This window comes from Myxine glutinosa, chromosome 2 (genome assembly GCF_964187855.1).
Source record: "Myxine glutinosa chromosome 2, kmMyxGlut1.1, whole genome shotgun sequence".
In the NCBI taxonomy this organism is placed as follows: domain Eukaryota; kingdom Metazoa; phylum Chordata; class Myxini; order Myxiniformes; family Myxinidae; genus Myxine; species Myxine glutinosa.
The window spans coordinates 211,751,276-211,766,531 of record NC_136262.1 but is presented as its reverse complement, the minus strand read 5'-3'; the positions used below and the strand labels follow the sequence as shown (position 1 = coordinate 211,766,531).

The following is a 15,256-nucleotide window of genomic DNA, read 5'->3' as shown; positions in this document are numbered from 1 at the left end:
CCATCTTGCTGAATATTACAAGCCTTCATTTATCTTTGATAGTCAAAACAATGCAATAAAGTATTTCTTTACATTTTTAACATCTAATGCAGTTATGTTCCATGCATTTATCCTCCACTTATAACCTACCTCACTCAGTTCGTTCCTTGAACTCTCCAACTGTGGCCTTTCATCTGAAGTTTCCAGTGGAGTTATGAACTCTATGCTTCGAGAAGAAGGCATGCATAACCAAGAGCAGTTTACCTGGCATGATCTTCACAAAATATTCAGCAAAAACTACAGCGACACAGAGTGCCTGCGACTTCACCTCGGTGGTAATGTCTTTTTCCATTAAGGGATACTGAGTGTCTGAAAGCATGTTGGTGTCCCCAAAGGCTGCTAGTACCTTTTTGTGTATCGAGACCTCATTTAAACTCATGAGATGAGCAAGCATACTGAGGCTAATACCATACTTTAGGTTCATGATACTTATGCAATGTGAAAGATGTTAAAGAAGTCAAGTAAAGTGGTGCAAAATGCGACTTACGGGGCAAGATGCCGCACTTGTTTCGAAGCATCCTCCTTAGTCCTTTCATTTGATATACCGTATTTTCTGGTGTATTAACCACGCTTTCTTATCGGCAAGAAAGTTAAAAGTTGGGGGTGCGGTTAATACACAGATATAGTAAACACCGGTCTCAAAAGCAATCAATGCTGAATTTCAATTATATTCCAATTGTCAATCGTATATGGCTATTTCCACAATAAATGGTCATTTTGACGGACCCTACTTTGAAGTGTATTCTTGACTGGATATGTTGGTCAAATAATGTGAGCTAAATTCTGTTTGAGAGCACATGTAATAAAGTTATAATGGAAATAAAATCATCGCCGAGTAGTGCCTCGTTTCATTTGTGTGGGAGTGTATTGTATGAAAGAGTGTGATACAGAAAGCACTTTTTGTGTACTGTTGTATTGTACATCATGTTCATGTCTCTCAGGTTGGCCCTGTTTGAAATCTGGGTGATAATTATTTTAGTTATTGTTGAACACTACGGTCAGTTCTTTCAATTCCGTTAGAGTTCAATCTATTTCTGTTTCATAGTTTTTTTTGGAGAGACCCGCAAAACTTCATTACCCATGTAACACATTGGACAAATCGTAGTGCCGAGATTCCCATGGAACTAGCGATTGTTTTGTGATGCTGGTAGTGGGTAAGCGAGGTCTGCTAAGAAACCGTGTTTCAATGGATTGTGCAGCGGTGCTCACCATGCTTACCGATTTGGGAATGACATGATATTACCCACGTAACAATTTGACGGACAACACACTTACGAATTAGTAACATTTTATTCATTAGTATTTACAAAGTAGGCCTTATTTGACATTTCTAAACAGAAGATATAAGCACCCCTGCATATTTTGTTGCAAGCATAAAATGTGTACATCTTCCGACTATTTTACAACTCTGCTGTCTTACTCATGCAATATTTTGACGGACATGCGTTACGTGGGTAATGAAGTTTTGCGGTCTCTCCAAAAAGAACTATGAAACAGAAATAGATTGAACTCTAACTGAATTGAAAGAACTGACCGTAGTGTTCAACAATAACTAAAATAATTATCACCCAGATTTCAAACAGGGCCAACCTGAGAGACATGAACATGATGTACAATACAACAGTACACAAAAAGTGCTTTCTGTATCACACTCTTTCATACAATACACTCCCACACAAATGAAACGAGGCACTACTCGGCGATGATTTTATTTCCATTATAACTTTATTACATGTGCTCTCAAACAGAATTTAGCTCACATTCTTCGACCAACATATCCAGTCAAGAATACACTTCAAAGTAGGGTCCGTCAAAATGACCATTTATTGTGGAAATAGCCTTATACCAGTAGATCTATATTCTATATATCGGGGAACATTTAGAGCTTTCAAAATCATGTAAAACTATGTAAGTGCAAGCGATCTCGGTTGCACGTTTTTACCCGTTGAGTTGTGCACGATAACCCCGACGTGTCATCGCGTTCCTGTCAATTCTGATTGATTGACAAACAGGAGTGAGGAATGCTTGATGGGAATACCCACCTGGTCTCACATCAAAAGAAGAATTATTGACAATAGCTGGAGTCAAATTCTGTACAAAGTTAATGGATAAACGTATTTAGATGTAGGTCAGAAAGTAAAATGATCAATATATATATTTATTTATTTATTATTTTTTTTGAGGGTGAAAAACAGGGGTGCGGTTAATACACGGTCGCGGTTACTACACCGGAAAATATGGCCATACACATTTTCCTTTTTTAATAATTTGCTACACTGTCGGTCAAACCAGACTCAGTGGCAAAATGGTTTGAGCGTCTGCTCTGAGTCTGGGAAGTAGGTGGTCTGAACCCCGACCAGGTCGCACCAAAGACTTAAAAGGCACGTGCTGCTTCCTTGCTTGATGCTGAACATTTAAAAGGATAGAGCATGGACAAGCAACGCTGAGAAGGCAATGGCAAACCACCCAGTAAAAACCTTGCCAAGAAACTGCTTTGTCAGCACCAACACTCTGTAAAGAGTACCGTTTAATGTATGTAAAATCAAGTCAAGCACCGTCAGCCAGACAGTTCTCTGCTGAGTACACTTTGGGCTATAAATTAAATAGGAGTTAAGATTTGGCATACAAGTTAAACATGTCAAATAGGTCATAAACCATGTCATGGGGTTTTGAAGCAAAATCTGGATAAAGATGATACTTTAGTTTAGATTTAGACCATGGAACAACCATACACATTGCACCTTTTATCGGTCACCCTGGGAAGTCGTGAAGGAGTCACTCCATGTACCATGATAGTGAAATAAATTTCAAAATAAATCCTACTTTGATATATTTTTGTGACTTTTCTCTTTTTCAGGCCTGGGCAGTGAACAGAAGCCAGCCAAAGAACGAACCGCTTCATTCATACTTCAACGAAAGCCCAACATGTGGGTGTTAAACTTTTACACACACTTATTGTCATATACATTCATGCTCATGTCACATCAATATACAGTATAAATATTAGGATGAATGAATTATCCGAAAATAGCTTGGACATAACTTTATACCAGTAATAGGTGTCCACAACCATCTTTGAACATGTTGCGGAATGTCGGCTGAGGCCCTCACTTTTTATCTCAACTTCAACTTAGTCGAGAGGGTATGTTAAAGCCATAATGATGTCTTTCAGTCAGTCCTTCCTTCCTTCCTTCCTTCCTTCCTTCCTGTAGTGAGTCGATTAGCATTTTATATATTTTTTCCCTACTTCTCCGAGGCGTTCAATTGATCGTTTTGAAACTCCGGACATGATGATTCAGGACATCGATGCTCAAAACGAATATAGCCCTTTTTATAATTCCTATCCATGTGGTGAGATAATTAGCTACTTAACTCGAAATACAATCGATGTTTGTACATATGGAGAGATTCCGTCATCGATGTTTCCTCGTGTAATTTTAACCTCTTAATCCTCTTAATTTAACCTCTCAATTTAATTTGATCTTTATCCTCCTGATTTAATTTCGTCATTTAATTTTATCTTACTCATTCATTTTTTTTTTTTTTTTTTTAATACCAAGTCGAGGCTCGTGTAAGAGCTAACCCATATAACATATAATAAAGGGAGCAGGAGACAAGAAGGGGAGAGAGAGGGAAATACAACAACAGGTGTTGATCTCATTATTTAATTTGAGATCAAAAACTGTGGTCTAAAATTCTCAGATGTGGTCATTATTTAATTTGATCTGAAACATTATTTAATTTAATATCTCAATTAAATTTAACCTCTTAAGTCATTAATGCCCTCTTGCTTTGAAGAACGGGAAAGAGAGTTGGGATGGAAGGGGAGCAGAGATGGGAGGGAACTTTCATTTTGGTCCTTTTGAGTCCTTTTACTCTTTTTAAGACCTTTTCAATACCCCATTTAGATCCCCTTAGAATCTATAGACCCCTAAGACCACCTAGAACCAAAAGATCCTTTGGACTCCTAAGACCCCAAAGACCATTTTGACCCTTTAGAACCTTAAGACCCCTAAGATCCCCTTTATCACTTAATGCAGCCCGACTATGACCGCCCTCCATCAGGAGACGATTTCTTGCGCCCTCACCTTTTTACCTTTATTTACTTTTTATTCGTTTTCTCCACAGCCGCTTAAGGGATTAACACAGAACTTTAAACAAAAAGAGCGCCTACCCATGGATATTTTTTGGAATGTGGAATAAAATTTGGAAGGAGGTGAGCTTGGGAGAGGGGTGACGTAGTCGAGGATAGGAAAAATCATGGTTTTGTATTGGGGATGATCTGAGATGGTGGTGAACAGCTGCCTTGAATACCTGGAGGGAAGAATGAGATTGAAGTGAATGTAGAAGTTGGTTCCACATGTGGTGAAAAAGAGGAGCAAATGAGAGGAGGTGAACCATGATCCTCGAATTTGGAAGTTTCACCAGAAGGGGTGTTGATTGTGGACCGTGTGCACCCTGCAGGAACCTGGTGGGGGGTGTGGGGGAGGGATTGCATCTGAACTCCTACTTCACATTGTTGGTGGGTAGGAGTTGAGGTGTGCCAAGGAAGGACTTTGTACGACGGAGGGTGCCCAGTCAGCAACTGACTTTGGAGGCTAACTTCAAAGAAAGGCCAACTGTGGTTTGCCCAAGAAAGCTCATGGCTGATAGTGAGACCCAGGAGTTTGAATGACTGAACTTTGTCAAGAGGATTGCTAAGAAAATAGATGGGGGAAGGGGGTTTTCCAGACTGACATTTAAGAGAGAGAGAAAGAGAGAGAGAAAGAGAGAGAGAAGGAGAAGAAAAAGAAAGAAAGAAAGAAAGAAAGAAAGAACGAGAACAAGATGTCAGTATTTAAAGAGAAAGACATATTCCAGGTGTTTGACCATCTTGTGATTTTGTCAAGTTCTGAAGAGAGGGAAGAAACTGCAGCCTACCTGTCTGAAGGACGAGGGATGTCACGGCAGAGGGTGGAGTCATCAGCAAATAGATAAAGGGGATTTTCCAGAGAGTCAGATCATTGATGAAGATCAGGAATAGGAATATTGAAGGTACAAGGTGGAGAACTCCAACATAATCTGTAACCGTGAATACCCGGTGTACATGGAGATAATATGCAAATCCATGGAAAAGAACGTAGAATCTTGTTTGAAAACTTGTATGGCAAGGATTTATCCATTCACAATCGGACAATGCTCACCGATGGAGGCATCAAAGATGGCGGCGATCATTCCTCGAGTTAGAACAACATCAGACGTGTGTGAATCACTACACTGACACACCAAGGGAAATGATAAGCAAGACAACTAAAGGTTATAGCTTTCATGCAATATCATTAACCCTTTTATCCACTAACCCAAGTTTTCCACTTTTGTACTGAAGAAGGAAATGGGGTTTGAAAGATATGGCACCGAGTTAGACAAAATACCCTGGAAGTAGATTGTAAGAAGTTCACCACATTGAACATTAAGGGGGACAGTGTGAAGTATTATCTGTCATAGTTTTCAATCTTCGTGTCTGATTACAGAAGTAAAAAGAGTGAATCTAACCACAACTTCAATGAAGAGAACAATTCTCAGATGTACAACCAAAACAAGAGGTATGAAGGCTACTTACTAATCATGCACACCATACTTTGTCAACACCGTCACATCCATTCCTTATTCAAGAATTTGTTGTTATGCTAATAGTAATATTGGTGGTAGCTGGTAAACACGTCAAACTAGAAAGCACCTGAAAATGCAAAGCCCGCCCGCATCCGTTTGTGTTCAGACGTTGTCCTCTTCTTCTTCTGCCTGATCAAAATAATGAAATCATTTTTTTTTTTTTTTTTTTTTATACAAAATGAAAATTTATGATTGTATGCAGCCTCGGCCTTTCATTACTGTAATTATTACCGTTTTATTACCTTTCATTAACGTTTCAACCATTCCTTACTGTACGTGAATGTACCATGAACCATTTCGAATATGAAGGGCTATGAGGAAGGAAACAAAAAAATTTCCTTTTCAAACATTTTCAATGCCAAAAACACTTCTATTCCACCGGCATCAGGAAGTAAACCCACGACTCAAAGAAATATGACATTGGCTGGAAACTACGTAAAAATGGACGAACATTTGTGTGGAGTTCCATTTGAACTTTTCCTTTATGGTTGATGGAAAACTTTTTGACCGCACTCGTATTCAATAGCCTTGAAATATCCAGGGTGGCCTGAAAGTCACTTTACCCCCCTCTAAATTCCTCGCACCCCACTCCCTCCTTGGCGACAAATTCAGTGATGCAAGGAGAATGATGGAGAGCATACAGATACAATGTCTGATTAATTATAGTCAATACTGCACAGTATTGTTACTGCACAGTTAAGCTGTTTTGAGTACCAGTTCACTGGTAATTCCCTGTTTGTCGTAAAAAGGCGACAAAAAGGGTTGGCGTCAGGAAGGGCATCCGACCGTAAAACATTGCTTCAAAAAGGGGCCCAAAAAACAACAACAACCACGGTCCCCGAAAAAGGCCAACCCCCGCTTGCGGGGAAAAATGGCCTCTAAAGGTGGTTTTTACTGCACAATAAAAACTGTATATTAAAAGGGTTTAAGAATGAATGGTTTACCGGGAGGCGTAAAGCGACTTTCAGGCCACCCGGTACAAGGAGCAAATTCCTAAACAAGGCCCATCTCAGAACTTTGGGACTTCCGGGAGATTGAGGCTTTGGTTAAGCTGTTTCTGTGTGGCACAACGTCGCTCGCAGCACTTCGCATCGCGTACACCTTGAACCCACAAGCTCTTACGGGACTTTTGGCTTATCTGTACATTGTTGTCAGTGCAGAACTTCCCTTGAGATGAAGCACCAAGTGGTTAAAACACCATTATAACACTTTTCACTTTCCTTAAAAATTACTATAAAAACCATGCAAACTAACATCATGGTAGAACTCAATACCTTTGGCACTTCTGGATGCCTTGATTGTTCAGGGTTCATGCCATACACACTTGTCTCTAGGAAAAGGCAGAGCAATGCCAAAGTTTTTACGGAGGCTGAGCGCAACGAGCCGCATCGTGGCAAGTTTCTGTGCAAAGTGCAGCTCTTGAAGCGCAGTGTGGAGAACTACAGGCAACACATCTTCTGCTGCACCATCTTCTATACCATCATTGCTGGCATCATGTTGGAGCGAGCTTACTGTAGGTTTCCTGTTGCTTATATTTTTGAGGATGACTTTTCCTTGTTACTTCCCCCACGTGAGGTTGGGGTTGGCAAGTTTGGAAGCTTTGGATTTTGGAATTTGGAAACTAACATGTTCATGGAGAATTGTCTTCTCATTCCAGACTACGCCATTGACTCGGAGCATTTTGGAATACGCCAGGTCACCGAGGTTGGCATAATCCTATCGCGTAGCACGGCTGCAGGCATTTCCTTTACCTACTCCTTCATCCTACTCACAATGTGTCGCAATCTCAACACGTTCCTCCGTGAGACATTCCTCAAACATTACATCCCTTTCGACTCCGCCGTGGCTTTCCACCGCATCATCGCCAAAACTGCTATCGTGCTCGTCAGTAAGTCAGATTCTTGTCCCCACGCACTTCCTGCCTCTCACCAATAAAATGTGAGCATCACTGTCGTTTTGAAGCCAGTGGAATGTTAATCTTACTTCTCCATTTTGTTGTGACGTAAATCATAGCATTGTAATTCAATCTTTGTTATTTCGTTTCCTCGGCAGTCTTGCACACAGTCGGTCATGTGGTCAATGTTTTCCACTTTGTGATCCATCCTCGGAGTGTGTTGTCCTGCCTCTTCCCCATGGACATTTATGATGATGGGTAAGGTGCTCTATGATTCCAAAGACATGTTTAGAGTAGTTGGGAAAAGTTTGAATATATCTTGCGAAAAGCAGAGAAATTGCATCATTAATAATTAATCTATTTCATTAGGTATATAAATAAATAAGATAAATACAAATAGGCCTAAAGAGGAAGAATCAGCCAATTCTTCTGCAGCACCGTTCTTGTAACTGCTGCATGTTATTATGGTTCACGGCCTTTTCACACGACTCGATCTGGTTGAGATCAGGAGAATGAAAAGGCCAAAACAGGCAACTTGACCCTGTCTCTCTTTTCTTTTCTGTGTATACATGATCAATGCTCATGGAAAAGCTAGAGCAGAATTGAAGGGAACAAATTACAAAGAGGGAAAACCAACAGCAGAGTATAAGTGAGCGTGAGAGTAGCATCAAAGGGAGAGGGACATGGTTCACATGGGGTGAACACCTATAATAGTTTCCATGTAACCTATAATAGTATCCATGTATCCTCTAATAGTATCCATGTATCATATAATAGTATCCATGTATTCTATAATAGTATCCATGTATCCTATAATAGTATCCATGTATCCTATAATAGTATCCATGTATCATATAATAGTATCCATGTATTCTATAATAGTATCCATGTATCCTATAATAGTATCCATGTATCCTATAATAGTATCCATGTAACCTATAATAGTATCCATGTATCCTATAATAGTATCCATGTATCCTATAATAGTATCCATGTATGCTATAATAGTATCCATGTATTCTATAATAGTATCCATGTATCCTATAATAGTATCCATGTATCCTATAATAGTATCCATGTATCATATAATAGTATCCATGTATTCTATAATAGTATCCATGTATCCTATAATAGTATCCATGTATCCTATAATAGTATCCATGTAACCTATAATAGTATCCATGTATCCTATAATAGTATCCATGTATCCTATAATAGTATCCATGTATGCTATAATAGTATCCATGTATCCTATAATAGTATCCATGTATTCTATAATAGTATCCATGTATCCTATAGTAGTATCCATGTCACCTATAATAGTATCCATGTATCCGATAATAGTATCCATGTATCCTATAATAGTATCCATGTATCCTATAATAGTATCCATGTAACCTATAATAGTATCCATGTATCCTATAATAGTATCCATTTAAATTATAATAGTATACCTGGGATGTTTAATAAAATCTTCTTTAATGTATAGTTGACCATTCCCATCATTGCCAAAAAAAGCCATAAACCATGATTGATCCACCACCGTGCTTACTCCCCAAACCATCATTGATCCACCACCGTGCTTACTCCCCAAACCATCATTGATCCACCACCGTGCTTACTCCCCAAACCATCATTGATCCACCGCCATCCTTAAACCCAAAACCATCATTGATCCACCACCGTGCTTACTCCCCAAACCATCATTGATCCACCACCATCCTTAAACCCAAAACCATCATTGATCCACCACCGTCCTCAAACCCAAAACCATCATTGATCCACTACCGTCCTTAAACCCAAAACCATCATTGATCCACCACCATCCTTAAACCCAAAACCATCATTGATCCACCACCATCCTTAAACCCAAAACCATCATTGATCCACCACCGTCCTCAAACCCAAAACCATCATTGATCCACCACCATCCTTAAACCCAAAACCATCATTGATCCACCACCATCCTCAAACCCAAAACCATCATTGATCCACTACCGTCCTTAAACCCAAAACCATCATTGATCCACCACCGTCCTCAAACCCAAAACCATCATTGATCCACCACCGTGCTTACACCCGTAACCATGATTGATCCACCACCGTGCTTACACCCGTAACCATGATTGATCCACCACCGTGCTTACACCCGTAACCATGATTGATCCACCACCGTGCTTACACCCGTAACCATGATTGATCCACCACCGTGCTTACACCCGTAACCATGATTGATCCACCTTTGCTCTTCAATTTGGGGATTAAAGCAAGTTTCCTGCTTTTTGCAAGAGATGTGTGAACTTTTTCGCTCTAGTTTATGTCTTATTGATTTATTTATGGAGTACATTACATTTTCCTAGCCTGCATCGAGTTTTTTTTGTTCTGACAATAGGCATTAACAATGATGTCATACAAAGCAGAAATGGTGTCGGAAGAAATTTTAAAATTGCATTAAATCGTGAAACAACAAAAAATCTTGAGCAGATGTTACCACGTGGCCTCGAATAACTCACATTGCAATATTTAGCTTCATAAATGTTGTGGTTTATTATATATAAACCTTTGTGATTTTGTTTGATAAACAATGAAGCTTTGTGATTTAATGCCAAACAATATTTTTATATTTCATATTTTTTCGGAAACGAACTATAAAATTGTCTAAATTTAAATGATTTGCATTAAAAGTCTAATGACTGTTTCAGGTGCATTCGAGATCACTTTCGAAACTGTGACTCATTATTAACCCTCTTATTTTTCTTTGAAGGTCTGACGTGCCTCCGAAATACACCTGGTGGTTCTTTGGGTCAATCCCAGGTGTGTGAAATACGTGCTTAATCCAATGGCCTCGTAAACGGTGTTGCTTGTTGGCATGAGGTGCCCTCCAAATCAGAAGGAAGCCTTCTGATTAACTGGGAATCATCTCCTTTGTTTCATGTTATCGGCAGTCACATGCTTGCAATTGGCTGTTCATTCTGAATGACTAATTCATCAGATCTAGTAAATAACAATCTTTGGGAAAAAAATCAATAACGATCATTTTCAATATTTTGCTGAAAGTATCGAATTTTGATTCTAGTACTTCATATACTTTCATATTAAACAGGACCGAAGTACACTTTTATCCTTTCAATTTAAACATTTACGCATTTTACACCATTCGGGGAATGGCCTAGTCTCATAAAAAGCTCTTTACCTCCGCCGCCAGAGGTGGATGGGGGTTATGTTTTCACCCCTGTCTGTCCGTTTGTCTGTCCGTTCGTTTGTGAACAAGATATCTCAAAAGGTTTTGGACGGATTCGGACCAAATTTGGCAGAGATGTAGCGTATCTAACAATGACGAAATGATTAGATTTTGGTGATGATCCGGATTCGTATCCGGCTACTAGAATTGTTCAAGTGATTCTTCACCATTGGGAGATAGACAAAAACTATACATAGCACGATATCTCAAAAAGTTGTGGACGGATCTGGACGAAACTTGGTGGACAGGTTGGGTGTCTGACGAAGACGATTCGATTCGATTTTGGTGAAGATCTGAATATGGATTTGGATATGAGAATTATTTAATTATTAAGTGCTTCTTCACCATTGAGAGATAGGGCCAAAAACTATACATCGCAGGATATCTCAAAGTTGTGGACGGATTTGGACGAAACTTGGTGGACAGGTTGGGTGTCTGACAAGGACGATTCGATTCGATTTTGGTGAAAATCTGAATATGGATTCGTATATGAGAATTATTTAATTATTAAGTGATTCTTCACCATTGAGAGATCATGCCAAAAACGATACATAGCAGGATATCCCAAAAAGTTGTGGACGGATTTGGACGAAACCTGGTGGACAGGTTGGGTGTCTGACAAGGACGATTCGATTAGATTTTGGTGAAGATCTGAATATAGATTCGGATATGAGAATTATTTAATTATTAAGTGATTCTTCACCATTGAGAGGTCGGGCCAAAAACGATACATAGCAGGATATCTCAAAAGGTTGTGGACGGATTTGGACGAAACTTGGTGGACTGGTTGGGTGTGTGACGAGGGAGAATCGATTCGATTTTGGTGAAGATCCGGATCCAGATCCGGCTAGTATAATTTTCTAAGCGATTCTTCACCATTGAGTGATATGGCCAACCAGGTGGAGGTGTGCTCTCCACTGAGTGCCGTTCTAGTTTCTAAATAGGTCATGGTTTTCAGGTCCTCTCATCCCAATAAATCAAACCAAGTGATACAACTTGTCATCCTACCATAGTCCCAAACCAATAATAATTCTACCAGTACCAACCCTCAAAACAACAACCCTGCAAAACAGACCCCAATGCCATAAATATTTCTGAAAACATCTGCAGTACGTATACACCTTAGTTTTGTTTTTAAACTTTGGTTTTTGTTGCAGTTCATTTTTCCACCAGGGCCATGTACAAACATGCACCCTCACACTGGTCCACAGAGCTTTAAATGTAAAGAAGACATGTCCTCGAATGGTACTTTAAAAAACAATGTTTATTGCTTATGAAGGCTGAAATATACTGCTTCACTTTTTAAGTCGAATTACAACTCGGCAAGCTTGTGGTACTTTAACATAATTTGCAAGATAAACGACTAATCATGTTATACCTGCTGTGACATTAGCAGAACGAACATGTCTAACTTCATCTTGTAAATATTTTCTCAAGTGTTTGTATGTTATTCTTTCATGGCCGAACTCTATCATCTAGATGCCCCAAATTTTTTGTGTCGGTACTTCAGCATCTGGCCAAGGTTTTAAGCCAGCACACGTTGGCCGTGACGTCCGTTTTGAGGCTAAAAGCCGCTGTAAAGTGTATTTTGGGATGTGGGGTCAGGTCACCTATCCACCAAGCTCCGTCAGTATCCATCCACAACTTTTTTGAGATATCCTGCTCACAGACAGACGTGAAAACATAACCTTGGTCCACCTTCAGTGGCGGAGGTAATGATTATATATACTAAGTTTTTGTTTTAGTTCAAACAATATTCTATATTTGAGCTCGAAGAAGTTTACGCATTGCCTAAAAAAGTCTAACTGCAGAAAATCTTGTTGGCGACCAGAGACTGATAACAGAGATGGTTATGAAGTGGGTTGGTGTCGGTGATGGGATCAGCCTAATGTGGGTGTCTGTGTGGGTCATGTTCCAGGTCTCACCGGGATCCTCATATTGGCAGTGTTGGCAGTCATGTATGTGTTTGCCGACCGGTACTCGCGGCGCAACTCCTTCAAAGCCTTTTGGATCACCCACAAGCTTTACGTCGTTCTCTATTTACTGGTGAGAAGACGGTAGACATCATGGCACTTTTTAAAACCAGAAGTGGAATGTTTAACATACAGTGATGGCAAACTGCGTTTACACAGATCATCCTGCACGGCAGCATGGCCATTATACAAAAACCAATGTTCTACCTGTACTTCATCGTGCCGGCTCTTCTTTACTCCGGTGATGCCTTGGTTAGCCTGAGCCGCAAGAAAGTCGAACTTTGTGTTTACAAAGCCGAGTTGCTGCCCTCAGGTAAGAAAACGTTTCACAGTATTCGGACAACGGGACCAAAATTCATAGATATTGATGTTTAACTTCAGTAAGTGATCTCAGTACTTTGGAATAAATGACTATATTTCCTTTCATTTTTGAAGAAAGATAATATTGTATTCATAAATATATCTGGTTTTTTTTATTTATAGTAAATTGCTCTTGTAAATACCCTCAGGTGTGACGCATCTACAGTTCAAGAGGCCCCAACATTTTCATTACAAATCCGGTCAGTGGGTGCGCATTGCCTGCCTTAGCCTGTCCCAGAATGAGTATCACCCATTCACCCTTACGTCAGCTCCTCACGAAGACGCACTCAGCGTACACATCCGAGCCGTTGGCCCATGGACCATGCGCCTCCGAGAGGCTTATAACTCACCAGCATCCTGCTGCCCAAAGGTACATTTAAGGCATATGGTTTGGTTATTACATGATAGTCGATTCAAACATAAAATGGTTTTCAGATTCGTATTTTAAGGAAAAGGGTAGGTTACCATTATTTCGCGGAGAGATAAGCTCCACAGATGCATTAACATTGGGGAACCTGCATTGAAAGAGTTTTTTGAATATTTGTTAATCTTGCGGAACCTGTTTTATTTCGGTAGATTGTAGTGTATTCTCCTGCCTGAGCCTGGTGTTGGCTTAGCGGTTAGGGTGCCGGCTTGGGATCCTGGGATCCTGGGTTTGAATCCCGGTCGATCGCTGAATTAACGCCAGGGGGGTTAACTCAGCCTGTCATCCTTCCGAGGTCGGCAAATTGAGTACCAGCTCACTGGTATTTCCGTGTGTTGCAAGAGGCGACTAACAGGGTTGGCGGCAGGAAGGGCATCCGGCCATAAAACATTGCTTCAAAAAGGGGACCATGGTGCCCCAAAAAGGCCAACCCCTGCTCTGCGGGGAAAGATGGCCTCTAAAGGTGGTTCTTTTCTTCTGTAGTGTATTCTCCAAATCCTATCTTGTTCATCTTAATTGCTTGTTTGGTGGATGTTGTCGACCACTTCAGGACATGGTCGTCACTTTTGAAATGCTTCCGCATCTCATCAGCACCACCATGTCGAACAGAAAAGGAAACCTGGCAGAGAGTACACTCTGCTTTGTCCTCACAGTCCACTCCAGACAAAAGACCTCCAGAAAATGTTATGTCCACACCATTGACTTTGACAACAAAGTTTTGCGTCTTCCAGCTGGAATTGGAGGAGCAATACCGCTTCACTTTCTTTTGCTCAGGTGTTCGATTGAACTCATACTGAACCTGTGTGTCCGGCATGGAAAAATTGTGTTTGTACAGCAAGCTGAGTACAGAGAGAAAAAGTGACGTCATAATTCAGCACGCCCTGGGAAGTGACTGCTTCCCCCAAGCTCGTCGTCTGTGTTTGACTTCTCTAATAACCCTATGTTGTCTCGTGTATTCGTCTGATGTATGCCGTGATAACTGTGATAACGAAGCAAAGAAGCAGTGATAACTGGGACGTGGCCTCTCCCAGGACGGGCAAACTTCAATGTGGCCGAAACTCGTTTTTACACTTGGAACAGGTGATAACTGGCACATGGCATCTCCCAGGTTGGGCAAATACGTATGTGGCAAAAACTCGTTTTTACACTTGGAACAAATGATAACTGGCACATGGCGTCTCCCAGGACCGGCAAACTTCAATGTTGCTGAAACTCGTTTTTACACTTGGAACAAATGATAACTGGCACATGGCGTCTCCCAGGACGGGCAAACTTCAATGTGGCCGAAACTCGTTTTTACACTTAGAACAAATGATAACTGGCACATGGCGTCTCCCAGGACGGGCAAACTTCAATGTGGCCGAAACTCGTTTTTACACTTAGAACAAATGATAACTGGCACATGGCGTCTCCCAGGACCGGCAAACTTCAATGTTGCTGAAACTCGTTTTTACACTTGGAACAAATGATAACTGGCACATGGCGTCTCCCAGGACCGGCAAACTTCAATGTGGCCAAAACTCGTTTTTACACTTAGAACAAATGATAACTGGCACATGGCGTCTCCTAGGACCGGAAAACTTCAATGTGGCCAAAACTCGTTTTTACACTTGGAACAAATGATAACTGGCACATGGCGTCTCCCAGGACCGGCAAACTTCAATGTGGCCAAAACT

General features: G+C 40.6%; 1 protein-coding gene across 3 annotated transcripts in view; it reads left to right on the top strand.

Moving 5' to 3' along the window:
* The window catches only part of LOC137420885 (dual oxidase 1), a 155,457-nt gene that overhangs the window by 132,518 nt on the left and 7,683 nt on the right, over positions 1 to 15,256 (top strand). For all 3 annotated transcript variants that reach the window (XM_068106361.2, XM_068106364.2, XM_068106360.2), the window contains exons 21-30: positions 139 to 314; positions 2,897 to 2,966; positions 5,550 to 5,621; positions 7,023 to 7,201; positions 7,346 to 7,576; positions 7,741 to 7,840; positions 10,347 to 10,396; positions 12,742 to 12,869; positions 12,956 to 13,109; positions 13,306 to 13,526. In XM_068106361.2, coding sequence (XP_067962462.2) covers positions 139 to 314; positions 2,897 to 2,966; positions 5,550 to 5,621; positions 7,023 to 7,201; positions 7,346 to 7,576; positions 7,741 to 7,840; positions 10,347 to 10,396; positions 12,742 to 12,869; positions 12,956 to 13,109; positions 13,306 to 13,526 — 1,381 coding nt within the window. The remainder of the gene's footprint in view (positions 1 to 138; positions 315 to 2,896; positions 2,967 to 5,549; positions 5,622 to 7,022; positions 7,202 to 7,345; positions 7,577 to 7,740; positions 7,841 to 10,346; positions 10,397 to 12,741; positions 12,870 to 12,955; positions 13,110 to 13,305; positions 13,527 to 15,256) is intronic.